The sequence below is a fragment of the Solea solea genome, chromosome 5 (assembly GCF_958295425.1).
Source record: "Solea solea chromosome 5, fSolSol10.1, whole genome shotgun sequence".
In the NCBI taxonomy this organism is placed as follows: domain Eukaryota; kingdom Metazoa; phylum Chordata; class Actinopteri; order Pleuronectiformes; family Soleidae; genus Solea; species Solea solea.
In genome coordinates this window covers 31,525,219-31,550,596 of record NC_081138.1, presented here as the reverse complement: position 1 = coordinate 31,550,596, position 25,378 = coordinate 31,525,219, and the positions used below count along the sequence as shown (strand labels likewise).

The 25,378-nt window shown below is 35.7% G+C and overlaps 2 protein-coding genes across 4 annotated transcripts in view; one reads left to right on the top strand and one right to left on the bottom strand.

Moving 5' to 3' along the window:
• The window catches only part of si:ch211-186j3.6 (neural-cadherin), a 184,775-nt gene extending 164,787 nt beyond the window's left edge, over positions 1-19,988 (top strand). The window contains exons 37-38 of the mRNA XM_058628543.1: positions 16,643-16,797; positions 18,099-19,988. Coding sequence (XP_058484526.1) covers positions 16,643-16,797; positions 18,099-18,734 — 791 coding nt within the window. The 3' untranslated portion in view covers positions 18,735-19,988. The remainder of the gene's footprint in view (positions 1-16,642; positions 16,798-18,098) is intronic.
• A 457-nt stretch (positions 19,989-20,445) lies between these two features.
• The window catches only part of dpy19l3 (dpy-19 like C-mannosyltransferase 3), a 38,589-nt gene continuing 33,656 nt past the window's right edge, over positions 20,446-25,378 (bottom strand). For all 3 annotated transcript variants that reach the window (XM_058628547.1, XM_058628545.1, XM_058628544.1), the window contains one exon: positions 20,446-24,412. In XM_058628547.1, coding sequence (XP_058484530.1) covers positions 24,182-24,412 — 231 coding nt within the window. In that variant the 3' untranslated portion in view covers positions 20,446-24,181. The remainder of the gene's footprint in view (positions 24,413-25,378) is intronic.

Sequence of the window (25,378 nt, the reverse complement as noted above, 5' to 3'; positions counted from 1 at the left end):
ATCCTCCCGAAACAATTTGAGCTCATAAATTTGTCGGGACGCTGTCGCTGTGGTTACGGGGACACGTTGACAGTGAATGAAAATTGATTTGTGTGCACTCGTCCACAGATTGTGTCAGAGTGAGGACGCTTTAATGGAGTGTCTTCACTTCATGGGGAGTTTGACTGTGGACGTGTGTGTCTGTGTGTGTCTGTGTGTGTCTGTGTGTGTGTGTGTGGACCTGTGTGTGAAGATGGGTTGTAGCAGTAGTTTCAGACATAGTAGTAGTTATAGTAGTTATAGTAGACCTCTTTACTAATCTATTTCTTTACTATTTCTCATTTTTGACGACATACTATACTATGACTTTTTTTCATGATTTTCGACGACATACTATACTATGACTTTTTTTCATGATTTTCGACGACATACTATACTATGACTTTTTTCATTATTTTCGACGACATACTATACTATGACTTTTTTTCATGATTTTGGACGACATACTATACTATGACTTTTTTTCATGATTTTGGACAACATACTATACTATGACTTTTTTGAGTGATTTTGGACGACATACTATACTATGACTTTTTTGAGTGATTTTGGACGACATACTATACTATGACTTTTTTCATTATTTTCGACGACATACTATACTATGACTTTTTTTCATGATTTTGGACGACATACTATACTATGACTTTTTTTCATGATTTTGGACGACATACTATACTATGACTTTTTTGAGTGATTTTGGACGACATACTATACTATGACTTTTTTTCATGATTTTGGACGACATACTATACTATGACTTTTTTTCATGATTTTGGACAACATACTATACTATGACTTTTTTGAGTGATTTTGGACGACATACTATACTATGACTTTTTTCATTATTTTCGACGACATACTATACTATGACTTTTTTCATGATTTTCGACGACATACTATACTATGACTTTTTTTCATGATTTTGGACAACATACTATACTATGACTTTTTTGAGTGATTTTGGACAACATGCTATACTATGACTTTTTTTCATGATTTTCGACGACATACTATACTATGACTTTTTTTCATGATTTTCGACGACATACTATACTATGACTTTTTTTCATGATTTTGGACGACATACTATACTATGACTTTTTTTTTTGATTTTCGACGACATACTATACTATGACTTTTTTCATTATTTTCGACGACATACTATACTATGACTTTTTTTCATGATTTTGGACGACATACTATACTATGACTTTTTTGAGTGATTTTGGACGACAAACTATACTATGACTTTTTTCATTATTTTCGACGACATACTATACTATGAATTTTTTCATTATTTTCGACGACATACTATACTATGACTTTTTTTCATGATTTTGGACGACATACTATACTATGACTTTTTTTCATTATTTTCAACGACATACTAGACTATGACTTTTTTTCATGATTTTGGATGACATACTATTCAATTACTTTTTTCATGATTTTCCACGACATACTATACTATGACTTTTTTTCATGATTTTGGACGACAAACTATACTATGACTTTTTTCATGATTTTCGACGACATACTATACTATGACTTTTTTTCATGATTTTGGACAACATACTATACTATGACTTTTTTGAGTGATTTTGGACGACATACTATACTATGACTTTTTTGAGTGATTTTGGACGACATACTACACTATGACTTTTTTTCATGATTTTCGACGACATACTATACTATGACTTTTTTTCATGATTTTCGACGACATACTATACTATGACTTTTTTGAGTGATTTTGGACGACAAACTATACTATGACTTTTTTCATTATTTTCGACGACATACTATACTATGACTTTTTTTCATGATTTTGGACGACATACTATACTATGACTTTTTTCATTATTTTCGACGACATACTATACTATTCAATTACTTTTTTCATGATTTTTGACGTCATACTATACTATGACCTTTTGTGACTGATTTTCGACGACATACTATTCAATTACTTTTTTCATGATTTTTGACATCAAACTATACTATGACTTTTTTGTCTGATTTTGGACGACATACTATACTATGACTTTTTTGTCTGATTTTGGACGACATACTATACTATGACTTTTTTTCATGATTTTCGACGACATACTATACTATGACTTTTTTTCATGATTTTCGACGACATACTATATTATGACTTTTTTCCATGATTTTGGACGACATACTATACTATGACTTTTTTTCATGATTTTCGACGACATACTATACTATGACTTTTTTTCATGATTTTCGACGACATACTATACTATGACTTTTTTGAGTGATTTTGGACGACAAACTATACTATGACTTTTTTCATGATTTTCGACGACATACTATACTATGACTTTTTTTCATGATTTTGGACAACATACTATACTATGACTTTTTTGAGTGATTTTGGACGACATACTATACTATGACTTTTTTGAGTGATTTTGGACAACATGCTATACTATGACTTTTTTTCATGATTTTGGACGACATACTATACTATGACTTTTTTTCATTATTTTCGACGACATACTATACTATGACTTTTTTCATTATTTTCGACGACATACTATACTATGACTTTTTTTCATGATTTTGGACGACATACTATACTATGACTTTTTTGAGTGATTTTGGACGACAAACTATACTATGACTTTTTTCATTATTTTCGACGACATACTATACTATGACTTTTTTCATTATTTTCGACGACATACTATACTATGACTTTTTTTCATGATTTTGGACGACATACTATACTATGACTTTTTTTCATGATTTTCGACGACATACTATACTATGACTTTTTTGAGTGATTTTGGACGACAAACTATACTATGACTTCTTTCATGATTTTCGACGACATACTATACTATGACTTTTTTTCATGATTTTGGACAACATACTATACTATGACTTTTTTGAGTGATTTTGGACGACATACTATACTATGACTTTTTTGAGTGATTTTGGACAACATGCTATACTATGACTTTTTTTCATGATTTTGGACGACATACTATACTATGACTTTTTTTCATTATTTTCGACGACATACTATACTATGACTTTTTTCATTATTTTCGACGACATACTATACTATGACTTTTTTTCATGATTTTGGACGACATACTATACTATGACTTTTTTGAGTGATTTTGGACGACAAACTATACTATGACTTTTTTCATTATTTTCGACGACATACTATACTATGACTTTTTTCATTATTTTCGACGACATACTATACTATGACTTTTTTTCATGATTTTGGACGACATACTATACTATGACTTTTTTTCATTATTTTCAACGACATACTAGACTATGACTTTTTTTCATGATTTTGGATGACATACTATTCAATTACTTTTTTCATGATTTTCCACGACATACTATACTATGACTTTTTTGAGTGATTTTGGACGACAAACTATACTATGACTTTTTTCATGATTTTCGACGACATACTATACTATGACTTTTTTTCATGATTTTGGACAACATACTATACTATGACTTTTTTGAGTGATTTTGGACGACATACTATACTATGACTTTTTTGAGTGATTTTGGACGACATGCTTTACTATGACTTTTTTTCATGATTTTGGACGACATACTATACTATGACTTTTTTGAGTGATTTTGGACGACATACTACACTATGACTTTTTTTCATGATTTTCGACGACATACTATACTATGACTTTTTTTCATGATTTTCGACGACATACTATACTATGACTTTTTTGAGTGATTTTGGACGACAAACTATACTATGACTTTTTTCATTATTTTCGACGACATACTATACTATGACTTTTTTTCATGATTTTGGACGACATACTATACTATGACTTTTTTTCATTATTTTCGACGACATACTATACTATTCAATTACTTTTTTCATGATTTTTGACGTCATACTATACTATGACCTTTTGTGACTGATTTTCGACGACATACTATTCAATTACTTTTTTCATGATTTTTGACATCAAACTATACTATGACTTTTTTGTCTGATTTTGGACGACATACTATACTATGACTTTTTTGTCTGATTTTGGACGACATACTATACTATGACTTTTTTTCATGATTTTCGACGACATACTATACTATGACTTTTTTTCATGATTTTCGACGACATACTATACTATGACTTTTTTCCATGATTTTGGACGACATACTATACTATGACTTTTTTTCATGATTTTCGACGACATACTATACTATGACTTTTTTTCATGATTTTGGACGACATACTATACTATGACTTTTTTGAGTGATTTTGGACGACAAACTATACTATGACTTTTTTCATTATTTTCGACGACATACTATACTATGACTTTTTTTCATGATTTTGGACGACATACTATACTATGACTTTTTTTCATGATTTTGGACAACATACTATACTATGACTTTTTTGAGTGATTTTGGACGACATACTATACTATGACTTTTTTGAGTGATTTTGGACGACATACTATACTATGACTTTTTTCATTATTTTCGACGACATACTATACTATGACTTTTTTTCATGATTTTGGACGACATACTATACTATGACTTTTTTTCATGATTTTGGACGACATACTATACTATGACTTTTTTTCATGATTTTGGACGACATACTATACTATGACTTTTTTTCATGATTTTGGACGACATACTATACTATGACTTTTTTTCATGATTTTGGACAACATACTATACTATGACTTTTTTGAGTGATTTTGGACGACATACTATACTATGACTTTTTTCATTATTTTCGACGACATACTATACTATGACTTTTTTGAGTGATTTTGGACGACATGCTATACTATGACTTTTTTTCATGATTTTGGACGACAAACTATACTATGACTTTTTTCATGATTTTCGACGACATACTATACTATGACTTTTTTTCATGATTTTGGACAACATACTATACTATGACTTTTTTGAGTGATTTTGGACAACATGCTATACTATGACTTTTTTTCATGATTTTCGACGACATACTATACTATGACTTTTTTTCATGATTTTCGACGACATACTATACTATGACTTTTTTTCATGATTTTCGACGACATACTATACTATGACTTTTTTTCATGATTTTCGACGACATACTATACTATGACTTTTTTCATTATTTTCGACGACATACTATACTATGACTTTTTTTCATGATTTTGGACGACATACTATACTATGACTTTTTTGAGTGATTTTGGACGACAAACTATACTATGACTTTTTTCATTATTTTCGACGACATACTATACTATGACTTTTTTCATTATTTTCGACGACATACTATACTATGACTTTTTTTCATGATTTTGGACGACATACTATACTATGACTTTTTTTCATTATTTTCAACGACATACTAGACTATGACTTTTTTTCATGATTTTGGATGACATACTATTCAATTACTTTTTTCATGATTTTCCACGACATACTATACTATGACTTTTTTGATTGATTTTGGACGACAAACTATACTATGACTTTTTTCATGATTTTCGACGACATACTATACTATGACTTTTTTTCATGATTTTGGACAACATACTATACTATGACTTTTTTGAGTGATTTTGGACGACATACTATACTATGACTTTTTTGAGTGATTTTGGACGACATACTACACTATGACTTTTTTTCATGATTTTCGACGACATACTATACTATGACTTTTTTTCATGATTTTCGACGACATACTATACTATGACTTTTTTGAGTGATTTTGGACGACAAACTATACTATGACTTTTTTCATTATTTTCGACGACATACTATACTATGACTTTTTTTCATGATTTTGGACGACATACTATACTCTGACTTTTTTCATTATTTTCGACGACATACTATACTATTCAATTACTTTTTTCATGATTTTTGACGTCATACTATACTATGACCTTTTGTGACTGATTTTCGACGACATACTATTCAATTACTTTTTTCATGATTTTTGACATCAAACTATACTATGACTTTTTTGTCTGATTTTGGACGACATACTATACTATGACTTTTTTGTCTGATTTTGGACGACATACTATACTATGATTTTTTTTCATGATTTTCGACGACATACTATACTATGACTTTTTTTCATGATTTTCTACGACATACTATATTATGACTTTTTTCCATGATTTTGGACGACATACTATACTATGACTTTTTTTCATGATTTTCGACGACATACTATACTATGACTTTTTTTCATGATTTTCGACGACATACTATACTATGACTTTTTTGAGTGATTTTGGACGACAAACTATACTATGACTTTTTTCATGATTTTCGACGACATACTATACTATGACTTTTTCATGATTTTGGACAACATACTATACTATGACTTTTTTGAGTGATTTTGGACGACATACTATACTATGACTTTTTTGAGTGATTTTGGACAACATGCTATACTATGACTTTTTTTCATGATTTTGGACGACATACTATACTATGACTTTTTTTCATTATTTTCGACGACATACTATACTATGACTTTTTTCATTATTTTCGACGACATACTATACTATGACTTTTTTTCATGATTTTGGACGACATACTATACTATGACTTTTTTGAGTGATTTTGGACGACAAACTATACTATGACTTTTTTCATTATTTTCGACGACATACTATACTATGACTTTTTTCATTATTTTCGACGACATACTATACTATGACTTTTTTTCATGATTTTGGACGACATACTATACTATGACTTTTTTTCATTATTTTCAACGACATACTAGACTATGACTTTTTTTCATGATTTTGGATGACATACTATTCAATTACTTTTTTCATGATTTTCCACGACATACTATACTATGACTTTTTTGAGTGATTTTGGACGACAAACTATACTATGACTTTTTTCATGATTTTCGACGACATACTATACTATGACTTTTTTTCATGATTTTGGACAACATACTATACTATGACTTTTTTGAGTGATTTTGGACGACATACTATACTATGACTTTTTTGAGTGATTTTGGACGACATGCTTTACTATGACTTTTTTTCATGATTTTGGACGACATACTACACTATGACTTTTTTTCATGATTTTCGACGACATACTATACTATGACTTTTTTTCATGATTTTCGACGACATACTATACTATGACTTTTTTGAGTGATTTTGGACGACAAACTATACTATGACTTTTTTCATTATTTTCGACGACATACTATACTATGACTTTTTTTCATGATTTTGGACGACATACTATACTATGACTTTTTTCATTATTTTCGACGACATACTATACTATTCAATTACTTTTTTCATGATTTTTGACGTCATACTATACTATGACTTTTTTTCATGATTTTCGACGACATACTATACTATGACTTTTTTTCATGATTTTCGACGACATACTATACTATGACTTTTTTCCATGATTTTGGACGACATACTATACTATGACTTTTTTTCATGATTTTCGACGACATACTATACTATGACTTTTTTTCATGATTTTCGACGACATACTATACTATGACTTTTTTGAGTGATTTTGGACGACAAACTATACTATGACTTTTTTCATGATTTTCGACGACATACTATACTATGACTTTTTTTCATGATTTTGGACAACATACTATACTATGACTTTTTTGAGTGATTTTGGACAACATACTATACTATGACTTTTTTGAGTGATTTTGGACGACATACTATACTATGACTTTTTTGAGTGATTTTGGACAACATGCTATACTATCACTTTTTTTCATGATTTTGGACGACATACTATACTATGACTTTTTTTCATGATTTTCGACGACATACTATACTATGACTTTTTTTCATGATTTTTGACGTCATACTATACTATGACCTTTTGTGACTGATTTTCGACGACATACTATTCAATTACTTTTTTCATGATTTTTGACATCAAACTATACTATGACTTTTTTGTCTGATTTTGGACGACATACTATACTATGACTTTTTTGTCTGATTTTGGACGACATACTATACTATGATTTTTTTTCATGATTTTCGACGACATACTATACTATGACTTTTTTTCATGATTTTCTACGACATACTATATTATGACTTTTTTCCATGATTTTGGACGACATACTATACTATGACTTTTTTTCATGATTTTCGACGACATACTATACTATGACTTTTTTTCATGATTTTCGACGACATACTATACTATGACTTTTTTGAGTGATTTTGGACGACAAACTATACTATGACTTTTTTCATGATTTTCGACGACATACTATACTATGACTTTTTTTCATGATTTTGGACAACATACTATACTATGACTTTTTTGAGTGATTTTGGACGACATACTATACTATGACTTTTTTGAGTGATTTTGGACAACATGCTATACTATGACTTTTTTTCATGATTTTGGACGACATACTATACTATGACTTTTTTTCATTATTTTCGACGACATACTATACTATGACTTTTTTCATTATTTTCGACGACATACTATACTATGACTTTTTTTCATGATTTTGGACGACATACTATACTATGACTTTTTTGAGTGATTTTGGACGACAAACTATACTATGACTTTTTTCATTATTTTCGACGACATACTATACTATGACTTTTTTCATTATTTTCGACGACATACTATACTATGACTTTTTTTCATGATTTTGGACGACATACTATACTATGACTTTTTTTCATTATTTTCAACGACATACTAGACTATGACTTTTTTTCATGATTTTGGATGACATACTATTCAATTACTTTTTTCATGATTTTCCACGACATACTATACTATGACTTTTTTGAGTGATTTTGGACGACAAACTATACTATGACTTTTTTCATGATTTTCGACGACATACTATACTATGACTTTTTTTCATGATTTTGGACAACATACTATACTATGACTTTTTTGAGTGATTTTGGACGACATACTATACTATGACTTTTTTGAGTGATTTTGGACGACATGCTTTACTATGACTTTTTTTCATGATTTTGGACGACATACTACACTATGACTTTTTTTCATGATTTTCGACGACATACTATACTATGACTTTTTTTCATGATTTTCGACGACATACTATACTATGACTTTTTTGAGTGATTTTGGACGACAAACTATACTATGACTTTTTTCATTATTTTCGACGACATACTATACTATGACTTTTTTTCATGATTTTGGACGACATACTATACTATGACTTTTTTCATTATTTTCGACGACATACTATACTATTCAATTACTTTTTTCATGATTTTTGACGTCATACTATACTATGACTTTTTTTCATGATTTTCGACGACATACTATACTATGACTTTTTTTCATGATTTTCGACGACATACTATACTATGACTTTTTTCCATGATTTTGGACGACATACTATACTATGACTTTTTTTCATGATTTTCGACGACATACTATACTATGACTTTTTTTCATGATTTTCGACGACATACTATACTATGACTTTTTTGAGTGATTTTGGACGACAAACTATACTATGACTTTTTTCATGATTTTCGACGACATACTATACTATGACTTTTTTTCATGATTTTGGACAACATACTATACTATGACTTTTTTGAGTGATTTTGGACAACATACTATACTATGACTTTTTTGAGTGATTTTGGACGACATACTATACTATGACTTTTTTGAGTGATTTTGGACAACATGCTATACTATCACTTTTTTTCATGATTTTGGACGACATACTATACTATGACTTTTTTTCATGATTTTCGACGACATACTATACTATGACTTTTTTTCATGATTTTGGACGACATACTATACTTTGACTTTTTTTCATGATTTTGGACGACATACTATACTATGACTTTTTTTCATTATTTTCGACGACATACTATACTATGACTTTTTTCATGATTTTTGGACGACATACTATACTATGACTTTTTTCATGATTTTCGACGACATACTATACTATGACTTTTTTGTCTCATTTTGGACGACATACTATACTATGACTTTTTTGAGTGATTTTGGACGACATGCTATACTATGACTTTTTTGTCTCATTTTGGACGACATGCTATACTATGACTTTTTTGAGTGATTTTGGACGACATGCTATACTATGACTTTTTTGTCTCATTTTGGACGACATGCTATACTATGACTTTTTTGAGTGATTTTGGACGACATACAATACTTTGACTTTTTTGACTGATTTTGGACGACATACTATACTATGACTTTTTTGACTGATTTTGGACGACATACTATACTATGACTTTTGATTGATTTTGGACGACATACTATACTATGACTTTTTTGTCTCATTTTGGACGACATACTATACTATGACTTTTTTGTCTCATTTTGGACGACATGCTATACTATGACTTTTTTGACTCATTTTGGACGACATGCTATACTATGACTTTTTTGACTGATTTTGGACGACATGCTATACTATGACTTTTTTGACTCATTTTGGACGACATACTATACTATCACTTTTTTGTCTCATTTTGGACGACATACTATACTATGACTTTTTTGTCTCATTTTGGACGACATGCTATACTATGACTTTTTTGTCTCATTTTGGACGACATACTATACTATGACTTTTTTGAGTGATTTTGGACGACATGCTATACTATGACTTTTTTGTCTCATTTTGGACGACATGCTATACTTTGACTTTTTTGAGTGATTTTGGACGACATGCTATACTATGACTTTTTTGTCTCACTTTGGACGACATACTATACTATGACTTTTTTGACTGATTTTGGACGACATACTATACTATGACTTTTTTTCATGATTTTGGACGACATACTATTCAATTACTTTTTTCATGATTTTCGACGACATGCTATACTATGACTTTTTTGTCACATTTTGGACGACATGCTATACTATGACTTTTTTGAGTGATTTTGGACGACATGCTATACTATGACTTTTTTGTCTCATTTTGGACGACATGCTATACTATGACTTTTTTGAGTGATTTTGGACGACATACAATACTTTGACTTTTTTGACTGATTTTGGACGACATGCTATACTATGACTTTTTTGTCTCATTTTGGACGACATGCTATACTATGACTTTTTTGACTGATTTTGGACGACATACTATACTATGACTTTTTTGACAGATTTTGGACGACATACTATACTATGACTTTTTTTCATGATTTTGGATGACATACTATTCAATTACTTTTTTCATGATTTTTGACGTCATACTATACTATGACTTTTTTCATGATTTTGGACGACATACTATTCAATTACTTTTTTCATGATTTTCCACGACATACTATACTATGACTTTTTTCATGATTTTTCGACGACATACTATACTATGACTTTTTTCATGATTTTCGACGACATACTATACTATGACTTTTTTGACTGATTTTAGACGACATACTATACTATGACTTTTTGACTGATTTTGGAAGACATACTATACTATGACTTTTTTGACAGATTTTGGACGACATACTATACTATGACTTTTTTGACAGATTTTGGACGACATACTATACTATGACCTTTTTTGAGTGATTTTGGATGACATGCTACACTATGACTTTCGACTGATTTTGGATGACATGCTATACTATGACTATTTTGAGGGATTTTGGACGACATAAAGCAGCACTTGTCAAGTTGACAAACATCCTCAGTGGCCTAATGGTTAAGACACTGGTCTCATAATCTGCGGAATGTTAGTTCAAGTCCCATCTGGGTCAGCTATGTTGTAGTCTACTAGGTTGACCAAAATGGGTACTTATATTACACAAAGTAATACGTATGTCGTCCAAAATGTGACAAAAAATTTGTAGTATAGCATGTCGTCCAAAATGTGACAAAAGCAGCACTTGTCAAGTTGACAAACATCCTCAGTGGCCTAATGGTTAAGACACTGGTCTCATAATCTGCGGACTGTTAGTTCAAGTCCCATCTGGGTCAGCTATGTTGTAGTCTACTAGGTTGACCAAAATGGGTACTTATATTACACAAAGTAATACGTATGTCGTCCAAAATGTGACAAAAAATTTGTAGTATAGCATGTCGTCCAAAATGTGACAAAAGCAGCACTTGTCAAGTTGACAAACATCCTCAGTGGCCTAATGGTTAAGACACTGGTCTCATAATCTGCGGACTGTTAGTTCAAGTCCCATCTGGGTCAGCTATGTTGTAGTCTACTAGGTTGACCAAAATGGGTACTTATATTACACAAAGTAATACGTATGTCGTCCAAAATGTGACAAAAAATTTGTAGTATAGCATGTCGTCCAAAATGTGACAAAAGCAGCACTTGTCAAGTTGACAAACATCCTCAGTGGCCTAATGGTTAAGACATTGGTCTCATAAACCATGGATTGTGAGTTCAAGTCCCATTTGTGTCAGCTACGTTGTACTCTACTACGTTGTCCAAAATAGTCGTATTTTATTACACAAAGTCATACTATAGTATGTCGTCAAAAAAGTCATAGTATAGCATGTCGTTCAAAATCAGTCAAAAAAGTCATAGTATAGTTTGTCGTCCAAAATCACTCAAAAATGTCATAATATAGTATGTCGTCCAAAATCAGTCAAAAAAGTCATAGTATAGCATGTCGTCCAAAATCGGTCAAAAAAGTCATAGTATAGCATGTCGTCCAAAATCACTCAAAAAAGTCATAGTATAGCATGTCGTCCAAAATCATTTAAAAAAGTCATAGTATAGCATGTCGCCCAAAATCACTCAAAAAAGTCATAGTATAGCATGTCGTCCAAAATCAGTCAAAAAAGTCATAGAATAGCATGTCGTCCAAATTGTGACAAAAAAGTCATAGTATAGCATGTCGTCCAAAATCACTCAAAAAAGTCATAGTATAGCTTGTCGTCCAAAATCGCTCAAAAAAGTCATAGTATAGCATGTCGTCCAAATTGTGACAAAAAGTCATAGTATAGCATGTCGTCCAAAATCAGTCAAAAAAGTCATAGTATAGCATGTCGTCCAAAATCGCTCAAAAAAGTCATAGTATAGTATGTCGTCCAAAATGAGACAAAAAAGTCATAGTATAGCATGTCGTCCAAAATGAGTCAAAAAAGTCATAGTATAGTATGTCGTCCAAAATCAGTCAAAAAAGTCATAGTATAGTATGTCGTCCAAAATCAGTCAAAAAAGTCATAGTATAGTATGTCGTCCAAAATCACTCAAAAAAGTCATAGTATAGTATGTCGTCCAAAATCAGTCAAAAAAGTCATAGTATAGCATGTCGTCCAAAATGAGACAAAAAAGTCATAGTATAGCATGTCGTCCAAAATCAGTCAAAAAACTCATAGTATAGTATGTCGTCCAAAATGAGACAAAAAAGTCATAGTATAGTATGTCGTCCAAAATGAGACAAAAAGTCATAGTAAAGTATGTCGTCCAAAATCAGTCAAAAAAGTCATAGTATAGTATGTCGTCCAAAATCAGTCAAAAAAGTCATAGTATAGTATGTCGTCCAAAATCAGTCAAAAAAGTCATAGTATAGCATGTCGTCCAAAATGAGACAAAAAAGTCATAGTATAGTATGTCGTCCAAAATCACTCAAAAAAGTCATAGTATAGTATGTCGTCCAAAATCAGTCAAAAAAGTCATAGTATAGCATGTCGTCCAAAATGAGACAAAAAAGTCATAGTATAGCATGTCGTCCAAAATCAGTCAAAAAAGTCATAGTATAGTATGTCGTCCAAAATGAGACAAAAAAGTCATAGTATAGTATGTCGTCCAAAATGAGACAAAAAGTCATAGTAAAGTATGTCGTCCAAAATCAGTCAAAAAAGTCATAGTATAGTATGTCGTCCAAAATCAGTCAAAAAAGTCATAGTATAGTATGTCGTCCAAAATCAGTCAAAAAAGTCATAGTATAGCATGTCGTCCAAAATGAGACAAAAAAGTCATAGTATAGTATGTCGTCCAAAATCACTCAAAAAAGTCATAGTATAGTATGTCGTCCAAAATCAGTCAAAAAAGTCATAGTATAGCATGTCGTCCAAAATGAGACAAAAAAGTCATAGTATAGCATGTCGTCCAAAATCAGTCAAAAAAGTCATAGTATAGCATGTCGTCCAAAATGAGACAAAAAAGTCATAGTATAGCATGTCGTCCAAAATCAGTCAAAAAAGTCATAGTATAGCATGTCGTCCAAAATCACTCAAAAAAGTCATAGTATAGCATGTCGTCCAAAATCAGTCAAAAAAGTCATAGTATAGCATGTCGTCCAAAATCAGTCAAAAAAGTCATAGTATAGCATGTCGTCCAAAATCACTCAAAAAAGTCATACTATAGCATGTCGTCCAAAATCAGTCAAAAAAGTCATAGTATAGTATGTCGTCCAAAATGAGACAAAAAAGTCATAGTAAAGTATGTCGTCCAAAATCAGTCAAAAAAGTCATAGTATAGTATGTCGTCCAAAATCAATCAAAAAAGTCATAGTATAGCATGTCGTCCAAAATCAATCAAAAAAGTCATAGTATAGCATGTCGTCCAAAATCAGTCAAAAAAGTCATAGTATAGCATGTCGTCCAAAATGAGACAAAAAAGTCATAGTATAGTATGTCGTCCAAAATGAGACAAAAAAGTCATAGTATAGTATGTCGTCCAAAATCAGTCAAAAAAGTCATAGTATAGTATGTCGTCCAAAATCACTCAAAAAAGTCATAGTATAGTATGTCGTCCAAAATCACTCAAAAAAGTCATAGTATAGTATGTCGTCCAAAATCAGTCAAAAAAGTCATAGTATAGCATGTCGTCCAAAATGAGACAAAAAAGTCATAGTATAGTATGTCGTCCAAAATGAGACAAAAAAGTCATAGTATAGTATGTCGTCCAAAATCAGTCAAAAAAGTCATAGTATAGTATGTCGTCCAAAATGAGACAAAAAAGTCATAGTAAAGTATGTCGTCCAAAATCAGTCAAAAAAGTCATAGTATAGTATGTCGTCCAAAATCAATCAAAAAAGTCATAGTATAGCATGTCGTCCAAAATCAATCAAAAAAGTCATAGTATAGCATGTCGTCCAAAATCAGTCAAAAAAGTCATAGTATAGCATGTCGTCCAAAATGAGACAAAAAAGTCATAGTATAGTATGTCGTCCAAAATGAGACAAAAAAGTCATAGTATAGTATGTCGTCCAAAATCAGTCAAAAAAGTCATAGTATAGTATGTCGTCCAAAATCACTCAAAAAAGTCATAGTATAGTATGTCGTCCAAAATCACTCAAAAAAGTCATAGTATAGTATGTCGTCCAAAATCAGTCAAAAAAGTCATAGTATAGCATGTCGTCCAAAATGAGACAAAAAAGTCATAGTATAGTATGTCGTCCAAAATCAGTCAAAAAAGTCATAGTATAGCATGTCGTCCAAAATGAGACAAAAACGTCATGTTTTTGAGTCTCTGCTGGTCACGTTGATCATCTTTGAAAGAGATTAAATGTTTGGTGTGTGAGCGTCTTGATTTTTCAGAAACTCCAAAGCAGATTTTCTCAGCGTTTTAGGTGATTTTAAGTAAAACTGCAAGTCACATGAACATAAAAAGCACAGACAGTGTTAGACGTTGCAACGTTTTTATGTCAAATGTCTTTGTAGGTTGAAAATTGTGGGTCGGAGAAGAGATTGTTTAGAGATTTTTGTAATTGTTTTTCTGGATCTCAGCAGAGTGTCACTGTCACACACACAACACACACTCATTATAAAAAAGTACCAAACGTAAACTGCGATTGTTGAAAAACTGTCATCGATATCAAAACTTTGACTCACGTGAGAAAAGTCTCAAAGTTTAAAGTTTGACGACACTGTGACGCTCCAAACTTTTTCCAAAGCTTGTTTTTTATCCTTTTTTTGACCGTTTCCCATTCATGTGTGTGTGGAAATTCTTGGCATTTTTTTTGCGATTTTTGTCACCATGGTTACTCGAAACGCTTAGAAAAGTCATAGCTCACAATTTCCCGATCAAACCACACGTTTTGATATGTAGGATGTGTGGGAGGAGTTACGCGCCAACTTTGGGTGGAAGAGGAATAAATGCATAGGATTATAATAGATGCATTGTAATTAAAGTTAATGTAGAATCACTTTAACATGGTACAACTCTTTGTTTATTAACACATTAATAAATAGCTTTAGTGAAGCGTGTGAAGGAGTTGCTGTGATCCTGATTCTGTTTCTCTTCACATGAATTCTACAGACGCAGGTTAATAACTTGTTGACATGATTGTAAAGGAAGTCTGTGTGTGAAGACTCTGCTGCCGTTAAATAAATCGGATTAAAAAGAACTCGCATTGTTCACTAACTTCATTTTTTCACATCTCATCATATTTCAGCTCAAGGCCACGACAGTAAATCTCTGCTTTAATTCACTGTTATTTCAGCTTTGAAACTAATGAAACCTCTGCTCTGCTCTGCTCTGCTCTGCTCTGCTCTGGTCTGGTCTGGTCTGCTCTGGCCTGGTCTGGCCTGGTCTGGTCTGGTCTGGTCTGTTCTGGTCCTGCAGTGCTGCTGCTGGGCATTTTCCTCTACACTCGCTGGAGGAGCTACAAAGGCCTGAAGGAGGGCGTTTATCACGTGTCGGCTCATCACGACGGCTGGGAGGACATCAGGGAGAATGTCCTGAACTACGACGAGGAGGGAGGAGGCGAGGAGGACCAGGTAACACACACACACACACACACACACACACACACACACACAGATCAGGTCTTGAAAGTCTTGAAAAGTCTGGGATTTTGAACTCAGGACATGTCTGGTCCTCACAACTTTAAAGGGCTGTTTATGGTCGGGGTTAGGACCTGGTTATAATGGTTATAATCAGGTTATGGTTAAAGGTCAGGGGAGTGTGTCATCCTCAGTAAGACTACTGCACCAGAATGTGTGTGTGTGTGTGTGTGTGTGTGTGTGTGAGGACACTGTAGCATTTTAATTAAAGCCCACACACAAAACAAACCCTTATCTCCTCTTCCAACGGCCGCTGTTACACAAGTGGAGAGACTGAGAATCATATCAAGACTTTGATCCACACACACACACACGCACACACACGCACACACACAGAGTTGAAAAAAGGTTGTCACACACACACACACGGTCATTATCCACAAGTCCTCAAGGTCTTCTCCTCTGCACTGTAAATCACCTGCAGACACACACACACACACACACACACATGATTCCCTGTAGTGCAGCAGATGCTGTCACTAATTCTCTTGAGTCCTATTTAAAAGCTCTTGAGGAATAAAATCCGCACTTTACACTCATCACATAATCAGTTCTACAAAGCGATCCACTACTCCTCCTCCTCCTCCTCCTCCTCCTCCTCCATCCCTCTGTTTTTCATCTCTGCTGCCATGGTTACAACAGTTTTGGAGGAATCACATTTGCACTGAAGTGTTTACAGTGTTTTAGTGTTTTGGTGTGAAAGTGATGACGGCTCTTTAACGCCAGTGCAGCGGTGGATGAGACGGACAGATGTGACACACACACACACACACACACACACACACACACACACACACACACACACACACACACACAGTAAATGGAGATAAACAGGACGTTTAAACTGAACATTTTCGTCCTTTGTGTCCAAACTGTGATTTTATCAGAGACGATGATGAAAAACCAGCGAGGACAAAAACTCACTGAATAAAATCTGCATCAGTTTTAACATCTTTGTGTTTTATCTCACTGATGACCTCAGTGTCAGAACACTCACACACACGCACGCATGCACGCACGCACGCACACACACACACACACACACACACACACACACGCACACACACACACACACTCACACACACACACACACACTTCAGTTTCCTGTTGTTCCTCACACTGAGGTCAAGCTTTAAAAATGATTGTTACGACGTGTTGAACCCTGAACTTTAACCTCTGTCGTTGTCGTTGTCGTTGTCGTTGTCATTGTTGTTGTTGTTGTTGTTGTCGTGCAGAACGCGTACGACATGGCCGAGCTGCAGAAGTCGCTCCAGCCGAGCCCGGCTCAGTCGGTCCAGTACTGTCGCTCCAGAGCTCTGCACCACCCTCCTCCTCCGCCTCCTCCTCCGCCTCCTCACCACCACCACCATCATCATCATCATCACCTGCTGCACCAGGCTCCTCCTCCTGCCGCCCCGCCCTCCACGCAGTCCCTGAGCCGCGCGGCCAGCTGCACCGCGCTGCCGCCGTCCGCGGCGTCCACCTGCTCCACCTCCGCCGGCGTCCGCAGGGACGTCCCGCCCACGCGGCTCCCGGCGCAGGGTCAGGCTCCGCCCTCACAGCTGCCGCGCCGCTCCCTGTCCTTCTCCAGCCAGGACCTGGCTCGCTACCTGTGCGAGATCATCCGCGACGCAGACCAGCACCCGGACACGGGGCCGTTCGACTCGCTGCAGGTCTTCTCCACGGAGGGCGGAGGTTCCCCCGCCGGCTCCCTCAGCTCCTTCAGCTCGGCGGGGCTGGACGGGGGGAGTGTCGGCGGCGACGGCGGCGGGGGAGGGGAGGGGCGGAGGGAGGAGACACTCGGGGAGTGGGGGCCTCGCTTTGAGAAGCTGCGAGCTCTGTACGAGCGAGCGGAGGCCAGCGACCTCTGAACTCTCACAACGAACAACAACTCAGTGTGACTGAGGCGGGAAAACAGACACACAACAGACACACAACAGACACACAACAGACACACAACAGACCGACGAGCTCCGGGGTTCACACTTTCATCCGGAGCAGAGTCGGGTTTGAGCCGCGTCTGTGGAAACTCAACTGTGACGCTGTGATCTGCTGCGGGACACACGCGGGACACACGCGGGACACATGTGGGACACACGCGGGACACTTTTGTCACCGTTTTAACATGAAACGTGTCATTACACAATCTTTGTACATAAACAGAGGACGGAATATTTCACACAGTGGACATCGTGAGGAGCTACGTCGTCCACACTTCTGTGTTTCTGTTTCACCTGCTGTCCACACTGTCCACACTGTCCACAATGACTTTCAGTTTTACTTCAATGTTCGTCTCACTGCATAAAATCCCTGCTTTTTTCTATTTCCCAGCAGGAAAGTGAAGTTTGTAAAGCACTCACTCTCCCACACCAAAGCCCAGAGAGAAAACCAGTGATTTTAACATCACACACACACACACAGGAGTTGTTGATCCACTGCTGCCTCCTGCTGTCCTTCATTGACCTCAGTGACACAAAGTGACCACACGAGGCAGCAGAGGAGCAGCAGCTAAAAGCACTGATTAAACTGTTTATTTAAATGTTGTGTCTCAGGCTGGTTCCCTGAAACTCACGACTGTTTTCCTGTTTCACACCGTGGACCTGTGAGGTCATGTGACTTGGGAAGTTTTTTGAATGAAAACACAGGAGTGTGGACGCAGCCGGTGTTGGGATTTTTCACTTCTCGTTGCCTGATTGTAAAACAGCTTCTGTCGATGTTTGTACGAGTTTCAACAATCAAGTTGTTTTTTTTCCATAATTTCTTTGGTCTTTTTTTTTTCTGCTCTTTTGTAAACGTGTGTTTCGCTGCTTTGTTGAATTCTTCTGTATCAGTTTTGTGTGTTTTACTCTTTCAAAGCTCCGCACTTTGTCACACTTTTGACTTCCTCTCGTTCTTTTGATTTTCCTGTCGTTGTTCGCGCTCCTCCTCCTCCTCCTCCTCCTACGTTCAAACAGCCTGGGTTACAGAGCTGTGGGAGTGGACGTGTGGACGTGTGGACAGCAGGACGGAGGAAACGCTCGCTCGTTGAATACAAACAGGAGTCAAACGACGTTGTCTAGGTGACGAGGAGAAACAAACACGATGAAGGAGATTTAATGTGTGACGATTAAACAGAAAAAAATCTCTGTGTTTGTTTGTTTGTTTGTTTGTTTGTTTAACACTCGACTTTTTATGGCCCCAGGTAAAAGGCCCTCAGGGGCCGATGCATCAAAGCCTGTGTCGTACTCTCTTCTTCTCTGTTTTCCCTCATGGACGTGAAATATACAGTGAGACACATTCAAATCTATATGTGCACATGTATTAGAAATATACAGTATGTTCATATACCTCCTCTGTGCACACACACACACACACACACACATTCCAGAAAACTGAAATTTGTGTCTCTTTGTAAACCACTCACTCTCTCACACCAAAGTCCATAGAGTGTTGATCCACTGCTGCCTCCATCACTAAGTTCAAATGTCTTATTTTGTCAATCTGGCTTTTGAAATCCTGCGTTCAGACTTACTTCAGAAAATTTAAATCAATTTAAGAAAAAAAAAAGAACGATCACAGATCAAAAAATCACAGAATCCGACGTTTGGAAAAAAGAAACATTTTTATTGATGATTCTGCGACTGAACAAATCTTACGTAAACACGTTTGTTTCATAACGTAAACATTTGATGTCTGACGGGAAAAAAAGTGACGTAGAAGTAGAAAAAACACGAGGCAAAGACGAAGAAATGAGCAGAGAAACGAACACAGACGCTCACAAACATCACGATATTTACATTTATACACGTTTATACACGTGAAAAACAACAGTTTCATCTCAAATCACCAGAAAAAAACATCACGTTTGTGGTGGATTTTTCCAGCAAGGCAAAAATTGTAAAAAATGCACTATCTCCGTATTTATTTTTTTAGTTAACCTTTTAAGTAGAAAACAAGAATCCCTTAAGAAAAAAAAACAACACTGCAGTTATCGCAATAATACAGCAAAATTCTAACATTCATTTCCATTTCGTCTCATTTGTTAGCGTTAGCAGTTTGTATTGGCAATCCACTCAAAGCTCCGCCCCCCAAAACACTGCAGAGTGTAGCCAGAAGGCTCCGCCCCTTTTACGTTTACAAATTGTTGGGTTTAATAAATATTTGTGGGTTTTTCGCTGGTCATATTTGATCGTACGCTGAGTCGTTATTTACACTTTTATCTTCACGTGTGATTTTCGTGTTCACAGTTTCATTGTTGTAATGGATGATTACGTCCAGATGGTGGCGCTGTTACAACGTTACAGAAGCCGACTTTTGAAAAAACAACAAAGAAGAAGAAAAGACGTCCAAAAGAAGTTGTGGCATGAATATTTTTTTAGTGGGCCAGCTAACGATTGCTACTTCAGCTACGTAAAAAAGTCAGAAATCGCAATTATTTTGTGTTTTTTTAAAATTCATTTTAACACTTGATCGTAATCACGATTGTTATTTACACGAATATCTTGACGTGTGATTTTTACGTTCAGTTTTGTTGTGACGGATGATTACATGCACAAGGTGGCGCTGTTGGCACTTTTGAAGAAGAAAAGTCCAGAAACCTGACGTTTAAGTTGAATATTATGACATTTGTTGAAGTGAAGTTTGTGTTTTTCTTCATAATAAAATGCACGAGGTTCGTTTAGTTTCCCGACACAAACATGACGAGGCCGTGAAACAAGCTCCAAATGAAGAATGGGAATGAATGAATGAATGAATGAATGAATGAATGAACTTCTCAATAAACTTAATATAAATGTAAATGAATGCTGCGTCAGTCGTCTCTTATTAGTCAAATATAATGAATCTGTGTTTCTGAAATGAAGAAATCTGAGTTCAGAGAAATGAAACAGGCAGAGAGGAAGAGGAGGAGGGAGAGGAAGAGGAGGAGATCATTTGTATTCATGACTTCACAAACACAGAAAACTAAAAACCTGGATGAGTCTGAGTTTGTGAAGATTTAGATTATCAGAGACAGATTAACACTCTCTCAGTTTCTGTCTTTCTCTCAGACGATGTTGGATTGCGTGGCAGAGAATAAGCGCCGCTGTTCCCCCGCTGTCATTTCCTCAGCACTTCCATTATTCCTGTGTGTGTGTGTGTGTGTGTGTGTGTGTGACTCAGAGAGAATCACAGAACAACATCAAACATCAGATTCTTGCGTCTGCTCCAATAATCTACGTCAACCATTTTTATCATCGATAAATCGATGAACCAAACAATTCATAGATTAATCAATTACGAAAATTTTCCACAGATTAATGCATTTTTTAAATGATTGACAGATTGGATTAATGGATTAAGAATGTATTCGAGAGATTATTAGTTTATGAGAATAATTGACAGATGAATCAATTTTGAAAATGAAAAATCCAGGAAAATAATCTGTAGATTCATAGATTATGAATATATTTGATTGACAATTATTTTATGAAAATATTGGACAAATTATTGTGAGAGTCAGACAACCAGGAAATCCAGGGAAATAATCCATAAATTAATATATTATTAATATATCAAACAGATTATTAGTTAATGAAAATATTCTACAGATAGATCAAATATGAAAATGATTTATTCATGTTAATACATTTTGAAAATAATTGACAGATGAATAATCCGTAGATTCATCGATTATGAAAATGTTCGACGGATTAATTGATTCAGCCTCATGTGTTGGATTAAATACCCGGGATTACGTTGTCGCTCTGACGATCAGAACTTTGTCACTTTTTAATCTGAAATGTGGATACATTTAGTTCAAGAAAATAAATGTATCAGAATAGTCTGAAGTAATAACCACGTGGTCCAGCAGAGGGCGCTGTGAGCTCAGAAAAACAAGACGCCGCACAAAAAAGACGCAGATCGTTTCCATCTGTTTTAGTTTGTAACGTCAGAATTCTAAGATTAACGTCAGAATTCTGAGATTAACGTCAGAATTCTAACCCTAAAGAACATGTGGCACTAACACTCTTCCGTACTTTGGCAATTTACACATTTAATTGTTTAAGATTATTTTGGCAAATAATGAACATTTTCTCCTTTTAAAGAAGGAAAAGAAAAACATTCTGTAAAAACCCTGGTGACGCTCAGATTAAACCAGCGTCGTTGGATTAACGAGAGTTAATAAACAACAATCTGGTGGTTGTTAAAGGTGATTCTGTGATTTTATCACACTCATAAATGCTGGTGAGCATAATATCTATGACCACAAGGTGGCAGCAGCAGCAGCAGCAAGTGTTTAGTTAGTGTGGTTTAGTTTGAAGAAGTGATGACATTTACGAGGTTTATTGAATGCGCCGAGTTCAGAAAATTTGAATAATTAAGGAATAAAACGGTCAAATATTCAAATTGTAGTTAGTTTCCATAGTTTCCACTCACGTCTATACATATATATAAATACATATATATTTATATATATATATTAATACATGCTAATCTTTATGTTATGTTAATCTTATATAAGTGTGGACCAGTGTGTCGACTGTTTCACTGTTAAAGGATTTTAATCCTAATTTAAGCCCATAGAGAAAATCAGTGATTTTAACGTCACACACACACACACACACACAGGAGTTGTTGATCCACTGCTGCCTCCATCACAAAGTTCAAATGTCTTGTTTTGTCACTACGGCCTTAGACATCCTGCATTCAGATTGACCTCAGTGACACAAAGTGACCACACGAGGCAGCAGAGGACCAGCAGCTAAAATCACTGGTTTTCTCTGTGAGCTTTGGTGTGGGAGAGTGAGTGGCTCCACGGCTTGTGTTCGCCAGCTCCGTTGAAAACAAACGCACACACGTGTCCAGGAGAGGGGAGTTTTTTTTACGACGCAGCGGTCGACACGAGGGGGAGGAGCTCCGTAGAGAAAAAAACAAAAAGTTCAAAGTTCCTGTTTAGATGTCGAATCCAGACAAATGCTCAGAGAAAAAGGTTGAATTTAATCCTGCGTTTTCTTTTATGAGGCTAGTGTGGAAACACACACACACACACACGCACACACACGCAGCCTGGAGCTGTAATAACGTGGAGGTGGAGGAGGAGGAGGAGGAGGAGGAGGAGGAGGAGGAGGAGGAGGAGCAGTAGGTGCTCCAACTCTGCTCTAACTAAAACAGCGCAGCCCCGAGCTGGAAGTGACCCGCTGCTCCAACACCACAGTTTACAGAGATATGTGTTAAAAAATAATGGCCATGATCACAGCTGGGTTCTGTGCAGAGAGGAGACGGCGGAACAGCCAGAGCTCGCCTCCTCCTCCTCCTCCTCCTCCTCCTCCTCCTCCTCCCTAACCTCTGACAGCGTTTTTCATTTGTCATTCTCCCGCTCTCGAGTGGCACCGGGCTCGGTCGCCGGGTTCTTGGCACTTTTCTTGCGTCTCTTCTTGACCCGGTACACGTGGAAGGTTTTGTTCTGGAACGTCCTGGTGAAGCGAGCGGCGTAACCCGACGCCGCCGCGTCGCTCTTGATGGCGTCGCAGAATCGAGGGTGGGAGGCCGGGACCAGGTCCGGGTCGTTGTCTCCGGGTCCGTCCATGATCTGACGTGGAACAATAATAACATTATTATTAATAATAATAATAATAATAATAATAATAATAATAATAATAATAAAAGGTTAACTGAACATTGTACACATCATGTCTGTTTGTATTGTTGACATTTAAACCTTCAACACTGTACGTACTCGTACTTAATGATCGATTGACAGAGGCCACGTCTTCCTACAGGGGCGTAAGTGAAAGTTTCCTGGTACTCTGTGGTACATGAGGGCCACCGTAGTTCCCTGAATCACTTTTGAATCCATTTGTGTCCGTGTGCAGTCTCACCAGTAGATGTCACTAATTCTCACACACTGGATTCATTGAGTTTCAACCTGAGCAGAAAATGACTCTGGTGGACGATGAGAACATGAATAAAAGCATCTACTATTGTTTGGGCTTAAGTAAGTTAGTAAGTGTCTCCATAAGTTCAAATGTCTTATTTTTACAGTTCGGCGTGAAACATTCTTCGTTCTAATAAAGCGCAGTGACACAAAGTGACCACACGAGGCAGCAGAGGACCAGCAGCTCCTGTGTCCCCGCAGCCTAAATCACTGATTTTCTCTGTGGGGTTTAGCTGCTAAATGATTGACTGACTATTCAAATGAATTAGTTGAAGTGTGATTTCAGCTTCTTCTTTTCTTTTCTTTTCTTTTCTTTGCTCCTGTGTGACACTAAACTTGATTAAATGACATATTTACGGGGCACAGAGTCAATCCCAGCTGCCACTGACTGAGAATTTGACGGCAGCTGCACAAGGACAGGAAATTTAATTCTGAATCCCACAAACTTTATCCTTCAGATAACAGAGAACATAAACAGTGAAATATGACGCGAGGAGGAGGAGGAGGAGGAGGAGGAGAAGCCACGGAATCTCAACATCTCTTCTTCAAAATGTAATTTTAACCCTCTCGTTCCTTCCGTGCTTGTTTCCCGTGGAGGACGTGATGTTACTGAGCGCTCAG